Source organism: Triticum dicoccoides, chromosome 6A, assembly GCF_002162155.2.
Source record: "Triticum dicoccoides isolate Atlit2015 ecotype Zavitan chromosome 6A, WEW_v2.0, whole genome shotgun sequence".
Taxonomy (NCBI): domain Eukaryota; kingdom Viridiplantae; phylum Streptophyta; class Magnoliopsida; order Poales; family Poaceae; genus Triticum; species Triticum dicoccoides.
In genome coordinates, this window is record NC_041390.1 from 596,603,207 (window position 1) to 596,614,400 (window position 11,194).

Genomic DNA, 11,194 nt, shown 5'->3' on the forward strand with positions numbered 1-11,194 from the left:
AAAAAAAGTCGGGAGTAGAGCGTGGAAGAAAGTGGGCGCGCGGAGACCCGAGTGACGTCGGCTCTGGTCGTCCTGCTACCTTGTTTGTACCGTTGCGACTGACGGTGACGCATGGCCGGCTATCAGGCCCCCGCCCTGGTAGCGAGGTGGCATGGCCCAAAGCCACGTACGCCGACGGGCTGGCAGTACTAGCACCAAAGCAATACGTACGCACGAGCGCTACTCCTAGTACGTACAGTATATACTTCTCCGACGGCGGTCGTGCGGTCGGTGCAAGTGCGGGTGGCACTTCGGGCTAAGCTCCGGCCGGCGCGAGCTCCCCCACGCGCGCGCGCACGGATCGGTTGGCCTTGGCCGGCGGAGGGGTTTGACATGGAAGAGGGAGACCCGAGGCGACGGCGACCGGTGGGTGCATGGCGGGCCCTTCCTTCCAAAGTCTTCTCCTACCTACCCGGCCTCGATCGGCTCCTCTGCCGCCACCCATGCGGCCTCGGGGGACGGGAGCCGTGTACCGCTCGATCGGTCAACGTTAATTGTTCTTCTCCTCCGTGACACGAGAAACTTGCTTGTTTAATGGTCTCCATCGGGATTCTCAGCCGGCTCCGGAGTTCCAAGCTTCGATCAAGCTGTAATATTCGTGGCTAAACAGCCTAAACTAGAGTTTACTGCTCCTAGTCCATGCGTGCCAAAGAGGAGCTCGGCGTGCTGTACCAAAAAATCCATCAAGTGTGCTCGAGAGTTCATTTCTTCTAAAACAAAATTTCAGTCAGCTGTGCAGGGGGTGGTGACGGTGGCGATCGCGGAGCACACGCAATGGAGTTGGAGGCTGCCCTAGACGGACGGAGGCAGGAACTAGAGAGGAAACGTAGCTTCTTATATTGGGCGGTGTTGTCGCTTAGAGTCTGTTCTCTGCACCTAGCGCCTTGTAAATGATACGTATTCTCTATTCTACCTTAATGAAAACTATTGCTTGTTCTTGAAAATGTACGTGCTACTGGATCCATGATCAACCACACCACACGCCTGACGAAATGGCCAAACACACACACACAACCACCATTGGCGCCCGGACAAATCCGATGCGTACGTCCTGGCTCACCTGTGCTCCCATAGTACTACTTGAGCGGGTATCACAAGCAAGAAGCAACAAGACGGTGGTTAGTGAGAGTGGATCCCCGAACTAATTAGCAGTTGGTGCTACCTCAGTGTGTTTGTTTTAATAACGGACCTGAACCCCCAGCAGCAGCTGTTCTGCAGAGCACAGGGACCGAGTGGTTTGCTACTACGTCTACCGTCTACGTGCTCCTCCTCACAGGAACAGCTCCAAGGAGTTGCAGCCACGCCATGCCAGTCCAAGGGGACAGTATAACCATAACCAGCAGATCGACGGATCATCATCATCATCATCATTCGTTTTCTCGAGGACGGATGCTGCTACGTGCAAACTGCAGCAAAAGCAAGGGACAAGAAACAATAGGATTGTAGAGAAGTGTCCATGGACGGTACTGGCTTCTTCTTGTTGGAGCAGGGCCGACGACGGCCCGGCGTTGTGGTCCACACTCCACACGCAGTGCTTCTGTCTGCCTCGGCCCGGTAGTGGCCGTCCTGTGAACCCATCAAAGCCCAGGTCGGTATTTTTTCCCTGGCGAGTTGTTGTATCGAGTCAGTCCATCAGTAATTATCAAGAGAGAAAACGGCCTGTACGTACTTGTCTCCCCCACAGACGCACACAATGGCTGTAGCCATGGTGTTAAACAAGGTGATCTTCCGGGCAGGCTGCCACAGTGACAGTGTGCAGGCAGAAGCCAATGATCTGCAGTGCAGTTTATCGATGATTGGTATGGAGGAGGTCGATGGATCCGGTGGAGTGAGGCTGCTGCAGTGTAGGCAGTCTGTCTGACGGCACTAGTAGCGGAGGCCTTGCAGTTTTACAAGCGTAGATAGATTTGTAAAAATCACACCAAGCGGCGAGCTTGGTCAGCCATCATCAGAAATTTGCAATCATAGATTTGTAAAAATCACTGTATAAACAAAAAGTGTGGTCTTATGCAAGTACTAATTGCCAATTTTTTTCTAGATAATTTCGGCCTCCTGCTGAATTCGTCTGTTATGCTCGCTCCTTTGCGCGGTATTGGACAGGTCTTCAGAATGAGGAGGGAGAAGGATCACCGGGGCAAGGTTCAGCTGCCTTGCAGTCTGAAGCCCTTGATATGCATGCCAATGGAGGAGGGGGGAGAAGGATCAGAGGAGGAATGCCAGAGGACCAAGATCAAGATGATGATGAGAAATCTGACGCACACCAGTGAAGATCAGTATTGCTGATTGCTTGATGCCTATGTCTATGTGTTTCCTTTTTGGCAGTTTGCTAGAATGCAGGACTACTGTATTACCTGTTATCCACTGGTAATGGAACCCGATCCCATGTTGGATCGAATGGAATTTCTAGATGATTTTGTGGACCAGAAGAGTACTCTCCTAACCCTCAACTTTGAAATGCATTCTTTCCTATGCACGCTGAGCCACAGCCGCTCCCATGTCGTCACTGACTATGCTTTGCAATCTTCTCTCAGCCATGCCCTTGTCACCACTATACCTAGCCATACCTCGGGCCGGGCCGGGCCAAGCCCGACGCAAAAAACCCAGGCCCCGGCCCGCCCCGCCCCGGTCATCGGGCCTGTTTTCTGGGCCCAAGCCCGGCCCGACCTTTAGAAAAGTGCAAAAACGACCCATCGGGCTCAAAATCTAGGCCCGAGCCTAGCCCGGGAGCAGCGTCGGGCCGGGCCGGGTCGGGCTTTTTCGGGCCGGGCTGGCTGGGCCGGGCTTCCCATGCCCAAGTATAGTCACCACATATCCGGTGCCCGCGCTGTAATTTGACTGTTGTGTGAGGGTATATTCACCAATTTTGTTTGAAGAATCACTATGGCGCGTGGAGGGGGTATCAGCACCTAAATAAAATTGCGCAAAAGTATTCCAATACTAGGCTCCTAACCTTCCTTGTGGAAGGTTATTGGTCGTAATATATGAAGCGCTTTGAACATCACAAGCTTACAACAAATATGAAAAGCCAAAAAAGATGAAAAGAACAAAGAAAACATGGAACGAAGCTCTATAGGGCAAGAGTACTCTATGACTATCGCCAAGGAGATTGTCACAATAAGTGCAATCAGAAGTGTCATTGGCGCCGTTGGAGGGCATCACGAGTCGTGATGTTGCAAATTACAACATCACCAGCTTGCTTAGCCGAATCCATTAGGAGTCTGTGAGGAGATGCAAGACAACGAGTGTTATCGGCAATGTAAACATGCCTTACTCCATGGAGACAATAGTTCAAACACATCTCTCATCAGCCAATCTCATGCCATCACTGCGTGGTAATCTACTAATACCATTGAAGGGTCTTGCAAATTCCACCAATAACAACATGAACATTGAGGTAATCTACTTCCTGCAAAAAAAAACGTTGAGCACTTTACAAACTAGGGTTTGGAAATCCATGTCTTCAGAGAGTGTCGATCAACCGAGACTCCACCAAGAGCACGAAACTCACTACATTGCCATCAACCATCACCACCAGACACATATGAGCTTGGGTGGCAAAACAAAGAGCCAATGCCAAAGTCCACATAAGAACAATGAGGCGTAGCAAATGACAGCTCTACGACCCCGAGCGGCGGCAGCGCCCATCCCCCCATCAACACCGTCATTGAGGACAGCGAAGCACAACAAGGATATGAGTGGAGTTCCTCTACGATGCCTCTAGGAAGTAGAATTGCTCTCACATCCACCTTTGTTGCACAGTTCTTCTCTCTCAGGTTCTAGCTGATGTAGCATCGGTGACACTTTTACTTTGCAATTCAATAGCGTGTAGAGGTTACGTGAACCATGTTTTAAAGCAGTGACATCGCTCATGTGTTGGAGGCGACTATGCTCCATAATCGTAACTACTCTGTTGAGATCACCTTTGCGAGTCTTGCCGCGTCGATGACACTCTGCGCCGTGACTCATCGATGCGTCATGTGTGACGTTGGCATTGATTGTATTCTAAAATTCGGTTGGGGTATATGCAGTAGCAAATAACCACGGGGACGAGGTGTTCTCTCTCAGTCTTCGCTCGATGTAGCGTTACCGCTACGCCTTATTTGCAATCAATTGCGCGCGAGGTTGACATTGATTGCATTCTAAAATACAATGAGATATACCAAGCAACAAATAATAATCGGTCCGACGTGGTCTTCTCCCTCGGTCTTCTATCGCCCTAGCGTTATGGGTACCTTTCATTTGCAATCAATAAATAGCGCGGGAGGCTGTCGCTGACCACGTCCGTAAATCACAAGGGGCGATTATCTAATAGCAAACACATCTATCTATCTCAAAAACCAAAGAAAAAGCAAACTCCATGATGGATAAACAGAGGTAAACAATAGGGAGGGGGACACCAAATGTGAGCTTTGTCACCCACAACTATCTATCTTGCAGGTTGGAAAAGGTAAAGCAAGCCATGTCTTATCTTGTTTGTTGAGATCAGAGTCGCCATCGCACATCGCCGTGGTGATTTAATTCAAATTTAAATCCAAGTCATTATCGTTCGTTGATTAGTTGCTGTTCTATTTTTCTAAGCCGATATAAAGTTTTTGGAAGCACCACTGTGTACGCCGGAGAGGGACGTGCCGTGGAGATTTCCCTGCCACCACCACCCTCCGCACTGCATCTCGTCGACGTCGCCGTCTCCATCAGATCATTTATTCCGTCCACCTGCCTCGCCCTCGCCGAATTGCAAGCCCGCGTTCGTGCAAATCGCCCCCCACATCCATCCCCCCATCGCTGGAATCGCGGGCGGGCGGGCGCTCTGAGGATCGAGGCGGCGTCCGCCAGTGATTCCCCCTCCGGTCTCCTGCTTTTCTTGCCGGGATTTGGGGCTGATTCGGAGGGGAATTGCCGGTCTCGGTCCCGCTCTCCTCGATCGGGACCAGCGAGCCACCCCGGCGGTTCTTGGGGACGGCGGGTTCTTGCCATCTTTCCCCAACGGCGCCCCCCTGATTTTTGAGGAATTCGGGGAGCATTTGATACGAGGCCTTCCCGTGCGCCAAAGGAAAGGTGCTCTGGCCGTGAAGACCGCGTCTTTGGGCATCCATGGGGTTCCTCAGCCTCGTGGGCAACTCCTTCGGGTGCTCGGCCTCCGGCGAGCGCCTCGTCTCCGCTGCCCGGGACGGCGACCTGCAGGAGGCGCGCGCGCTCCTCGAGTACAACCCCCGGCTGGCCCGCTACTCCACATTCGGCGGCCGCAACTCGCCGCTGCACTACGCCGCGGCGCAGGGTCACCATGAGGTAATGTCATTTTGTCTTCCAGACTGGCTAAAATGTTGACACTTATGCATTCAAAAGAACTTGTTGACAATTTGTGCTGATTGGGCAAAGGAACCACACTCACATTTGTCTGTTGCTGTTCCCATGTCTAGATTGTTTCTCTGTTGCTCGAATCCGGCGTGGAGATCAACCTCAGGAATTATAGGGGGCAGGTAAACTCAATCTCTGCTAGTGCATTTTTGTAATTTTCATTCAGTTCGACATCGGAGATGAAGTTGGTCAGTAACCTGTACTGAATCCTGTATGTTTCTGATTATGTGTAGACTGCTCTGATGCAAGCCTGCCAATATGGCCACTGGGAGGTTGTTCAGACACTGATGCTCTTCAATGCAAATGTGAGCATTTTTCTTGCTGTTTCACTGCTATTCATTTTACTGCTTGGATATGTAGTCCTGAGGCGGCGAAATGTCTTTCAGATCCACAGGACAGATTATTTGAATGGCGGGACTGCTATCCATTTTGCTGCACTGCATGGTCATGCCCGGTGCCTTCGTCTCGTGCTTGCAGATTATGTGCCAAGCATCCCAAACTTCTTAAACCAGACGAATCACAGATCGTCTGAGGAAGTTTCAGATGCTGATTTTGATGATGAGTATGTTGGGTCCATTCCTTGTTTCTCATTTATTTCTTAAATGAATCATGCAGTGACATACCTGTCTTGGCAGTGGTTTGGTCAAGATGGTAAACTGGAAGGCAGATGGAGGCCTAACCCCGCTTCATATGGCAGCGTTAAATGGCCATGTAGAGTGTGTACAGTTGTTATTGGACCTGGGAGCATCTGTTTCTGAGGTCACCATTGAAGATGGAACAACTATCGACCTTATAGGTATTTCACAACTGTTTTTCTGTTCAACTCAATAGGTATTTTTCAGCTTTATACTTCAATGCATATATGATGGTGTTAGAACTTCTAAATTCATTTGCTTTCATCTGACAGGATCAGGTAGCACCCCACTTCATTATGCTGCGTGTGGTGGAAATGCTGTATGTTGTCAAGTATGTTCTGCTAATCTGAAGGCAACTTTGCTGTTTAGATGTATGATGATTTTCTCAATATCCGCTAACCATGCACTGTTGAATGCAGCTTCTTATTGCTCGAGGAGCCAACCTTGCTGCCAAAAATGCTAGTGGGTATGATTTTGAATTTATTCTACATACAAAGAATTGTCAGTCCTTTTGAACTCATTATGATTTGGTTGTTCATTTGCCCTATGCAGCTCAACACCATTAATGGTAGCTCAGTCATGGCATAGAAACTCTATTGAGGAAATTTTGAGTAATGAGCCAGGGGGTCAAATACGTACTCTTCCTTCTCCATATTTGTGCCTCCCACTTATGAGTATCATGAACATTGCCAGGTCAGTGCGTACTAAATCTTGCAAAAAGCTGAACTTTCTGCTTTCCAGTTGGCCTGCTCATGTGCAAATTGAGTTTGTTTAGCTCTAGAAGAAGTATGCAATAAGTTTTTGAGGCTGTCCGTATCTTTGATTGAGAAGGCCGGGCACAATGTCTCCATTATCGAAAACAAGAAAGTCTGCTGCTAAATAGGTTATCTTCCCTTTTCTGTAGTCTGCGTTTGAAAAAATGTAATAGAGAAATGAACATTATTTCCTATAAGTTGTCATCTGTTGCTGTTCATATATGTATTATTGACTTGCATAATTATTGGTCTCTTATAGTATGATCAGGCTGCTATGTTGTCCCTAACCCTGGAAACATGAAGATTGTGGCTTCTATTTTTTTTGACACTCCCATATTAAACTACTGTCCAGTGTTTATTGTGGTTAGTGGTAACATCTGATGGTTAGGTGTCTATTTGCTTTGTAGGGAGTGTGGTTGGAGGTACCTAAACAAGTCACCTGTATGTATTGACCCATGTGCCGTCTGCTTAGATGGGAGCTGCTCTGTTGCTGCAGAAGGTATGCAGTGAAATATAGCCGTACATCTTACTCACATGCTATTATAGCTTAAGCAAACTGTCAGATTACGGGAAATGATTTCATCTTCAACAAAAGGACATCAAAGTACTTGTAGCATGAGTGCCATATGAAGTTCATCAATCAGCTCACACTTTATGTTCTGGCACATATCCACTTGGTAACTCAACAACCGCAGGGAGTACAAAAGTAAGCATGTTGTCTTGCTTTCGGTTAATGACTGCGAGCCTTTTCACCTGTGCAGGATGCAAGCATGAGTTCTGCACCAGATGCGCCCTGTACCTCTGCTCGACCAGCTACACGTCGGCGAACCCCGCGGGCGCCATACCGTGCCCGCTCTGCCGGCACCCGATCACCTCCTTCGCGGCGCTCCCCGGCACGAGCCCGATAAGGGAGCAGCTCCCTCGGAACAGCCTCTCGCTGTCGTTCTGCGCGACGTGCCCGGCGGTGAGCTCCGACTCGGCGGCCCCTGGTGGAGGCCATCCGTACCGGGCCAGCAGCGAGCTCCACTGCGGCGGGGGCATGCGCATGCCGCCGATGGGGTCGTCGTCGTTCCGGTCCCTGAGCTGCCAGGCGATGAAGCTGAACCCGTCGTTCTGCATGGGCGCCATGGACACCAACCCGTGCCTCATCCGGTGCTCGCGGTTCGGGTCGAGCCTGGGCCGGTCGGCGTCCCACGGCGAGACCAACCGGCGAGGGGCGTGGCCCGTGACATTCAGCCCCATCGTCGCCACCAGCAGCTGATGAACACCATCCGGTTTCTGCCAGTTTTTGCGGCTTTTTTCGAAAGGGTGTCACATTTTGCCTGTTAGTTTGGCTGGCTGCCCCCCTCCTATCTATTTTTACCGCGGCGGGGCGGTCGAAATCCCTCCCCTGTTGGTGTCTATCATATCATGAGTAGATTTGTAGCAACATATGGAAATGGAACTATTCCTACCTACATGGGTTTGTAAATAACCTTGTGCTTTTTGGGCGAGCGATTGGGATGCAGTGGCATTGCTTTTGTTTGAACCGGTGGTTGAATGGCTGCGAGTGGCCGGCACAAAGGGAGGGGCGGGCGGCGCTGGTCGCCGTTGGTACAGCCCTGCATGTTTTATGTTGCAGTGCTTTTGGTGGCTCCGGTAACTGTCCGTCGTCCTCTCCATCTCCATGTGCTGCGCTGCACGTACTGCCGTCTGCCGGAGCACTTGTTTATGATTGTTGCCATGCTTTCCTGTTGCTGCTGTCATCAAGAAGAGTTCATTGGAGATACTGGTACAATTCCGATCTTTCCTTTGTGATTATGATTAGAATAGTACACTGCTGGTCCTCCGACATTACAGGTGTAGAAGAATGATGGCGTTGCCCCGATGAACTGATTTGGCCGAGGTGGTTCGCATGATGGAAACCTGGCTGCAGGAACTTCTCCACAGATTTTATATTTCTCAAGTCACTTTTGCGTATTTTAAGAGCCGCGTGCACGTCCAGGCATAACGGCCGGGCTGCGAGGCTGTGAATGAGTGACCGGAGATCAATCACCCTACAACACTACACGGAATCGTTGCCGTCCGTTTGGCGTGCTCGGCTTTGATCTTCTTCGGCGCCACGACCACATCGCACATCGTCATCCTCTGGTCAGCCGAGTCGCTGGATCAAAGCAAACCTAGCTCCAACACGGGCGCGAGAAGGTCATCGTCCAAGCTTCCGCCAGAAAGGCAGGATCCTTGCAGTAGTTGGCCGCCCACGACCCGAAGAAGCTCCGCGGGGAATGCCTAAGGGACCCACTGCCGGAGGGTCAACTGTGCGCCGAACATGGCGTCCGTGGGTCTCCTCCCGGTGAAGACTTCAAGAAGCATGATTCCGTAGCTGAACACGTCGCTCTTCCGCGATGCTTTTTCGAGAGACCCGTACTCTGCGCAATAAAACCGTAAATGGAAATTAGTCACTCAACCATATTGATTTAGGTGGATACATAATCTATAAGTGGTTGATTGAGCATGATAACAAGAGGTGGCTGATTAGGTACTTGGTGCCATGTACCCAACTGTTCCAGGCATGCTCGCACATGTCGTGCAGTTGTCCTCTAGAATTAACCTTGCAATGCCAAAGTCCGCTACGTGCGCCCCCATCTCCTCGTCAAATAGCATGTTGCTAGGCTTCAAGTCATGGTGCAAGATCAACTCATTGTGATCGTGATGGAGGTACTCCATTGCCATGGACACGTTGAGCATGATGCCTAGTCTCTCAAGGAACCCTAGGCGGCATGAACTCTGAGACTGGTGTAGGAGCATCTCCAAGCTACCATTTGGCATGTACTGAAGCACTAGTGCTCTAAAGTCAAGGTTGGAACACGTGCTGAGTATCTTTATCAGGTTGCGGTTTCGCACCATGTGAAGCACTTGACACTCGGAGTCAAAACTTCGGCTGGCCTGCTCCAGTTACATGTCGAGAACTTTTACTGCGACCATCAAGCGACTACTCAGTTGCCCCTTGAAGACTTTTCCAAAGTTTCCCGATCCCAAGATGTTGTCTTCACTGAAATTATTGGTGGCAAGCATGAGCTCATGGTAGGAGACTATCTGATGTCCTATGACATCAATTGGATCAATAGAGCTGTTGTTATCTCCCTTCTTAAGTTTCTTCATGAACCATAGGTAGAAACAAATAGCAATGGCGCCAACAGTTAGTGTAAGTGTTGGGAGTGAAAACTATAGCAAGTGTCTATTACTTGAGCGTGGTATATCAAGGCATGGTGGAAATCCTAGGCGTGGAGCACCACATAACTCGGAATTCCGAATCAAAGATTGCAATGTGAGATATGACAAAACACCACCCGCAGGTATTTGCCTTTCTAGCCTATTGAATGAGAGGTTCAAGGTAGTCAAGTAAGTAAAGTTGGCAAGGAACATGGGGACGGTGCCCGAGAGATTTTTAAATGAGAGGTCTGATGATGTTAAGCCTTTTAGTTTTTCGAGATGTCCTGGAATTGAGCCTTTGAAGGAGTTATGAGATAGATTTAGGTAGGCTAGCATATTGATTTCTCCAAATGTTTCTGGGATACTTCCTACCAAAAAGTTGGAAGAAAGGTCCATTCGATATGTTTGCTTTAGATGTGAAGCATCAATGGGTAGTGCATCAACAGAGGAATTGTGAGAAAAATTCAGTAGGATAAGTTTATGTAGGTTGAAAAGTCTCTTGGGTATCGTTCAACTTAGTTGGTTAAAAAATCATTGATTTTTTTGATTTTTTTTACGAATATGAAAAAAGTTTACCGAACCAATAAAAAGAAAATAGAAAAAAGGAAAAAAAAAGAAAAAAATGAAAAAAAGGAAGAATAAAGATATGGAAGTAATCACGTGAGATTTGGTGGCGGGGTGGTTATTGCATCCTAGTTTGAAGCATGAGGTCGCCGGTTTGAGCCATAACACACGAGTAATGCTACACATACATAAGTTTACATGGGTTTCACAAACAGATGGGTTGTGATTGGAGGTTAAGGGGAAGGAGGTGCCCACCCCTGTGAAAATCAGGGAGGGAGTGGTTAGTTAGAAAGAAAAAATCCTAGTCAGCATGTAATTGCGTGTAACTCTTTGTATGTTTAGCATTATCGGTAACACACACCCACACTTTTTTTTCCGTTTTGGAAAACAGAAAAGAGTAGATGGGTCACCCCGCACGGGGGGGGGTGTATGTGCCCATTTACGAAAACGCCAATAACGGATGCCTTCAGCGCCGAATAGGGTTTGCCGTTGGCTTGTTCGCCAGCATGCACCGTGCTATTTTTTTTTAAACAGCCCAAACTCAGAGGGGCTGGTGGGCCGGCCTGTTTGCTTATTTTGCCGTGCCTGGACCGGGGAGTGCGGCCCGGCACGGTCCCAAAATGAATTTCCCCAAAGTCGGCCGCACGCGACACC

At 49.3% G+C, this 11,194-nt stretch overlaps 1 protein-coding gene and 1 pseudogene across 1 annotated transcript; one reads left to right on the forward strand and one right to left on the reverse strand.

Moving 5' to 3' along the window:
• Positions 1 to 5,130: 5,130 nt before the first annotated feature.
• Positions 5,131 to 8,312, forward strand: LOC119318264 (probable E3 ubiquitin-protein ligase XBOS32). Its single transcript, XM_037592791.1, has 10 exons — positions 5,131 to 5,325; positions 5,457 to 5,516; positions 5,628 to 5,699; positions 5,781 to 5,956; positions 6,030 to 6,190; positions 6,302 to 6,360; positions 6,449 to 6,495; positions 6,582 to 6,722; positions 7,192 to 7,283; positions 7,546 to 8,312. The coding sequence occupies exons 1-10, from the start codon at positions 5,131 to 5,133 to the stop codon at positions 8,043 to 8,045; spliced, it is 1,503 nt and encodes a 500-aa protein (XP_037448688.1). The 3' UTR covers positions 8,046 to 8,312.
• Positions 8,313 to 8,815: 503 nt separating this feature from the next.
• LOC119316063 lies at positions 8,816 to 11,048 on the reverse strand (annotated as a pseudogene).
• Between the last annotated feature and the right edge of the window lie 146 nt (positions 11,049 to 11,194).

What these genes read in the sequence shown, in the direction of transcription:
- LOC119318264 (XM_037592791.1), top strand. Translation starts at nt 5,131, where the DNA reads ATGGGGTTCCTCAGCCTCGTGGGCAACTCCTTCGGGTGCTCGGCCTCC. An exon ending in AACAACTATCGACCTTATAG is followed by an intron (nt 6,191 to 6,301) that starts GTATTTCACAAC and finishes TTCATCTGACAG; the next exon opens with GATCAGGTAGCACCCCACTT. An exon ending in CTGCTCTGTTGCTGCAGAAG is followed by an intron (nt 7,284 to 7,545) that starts GTATGCAGTGAA and finishes TCACCTGTGCAG; the next exon opens with GATGCAAGCATGAGTTCTGC.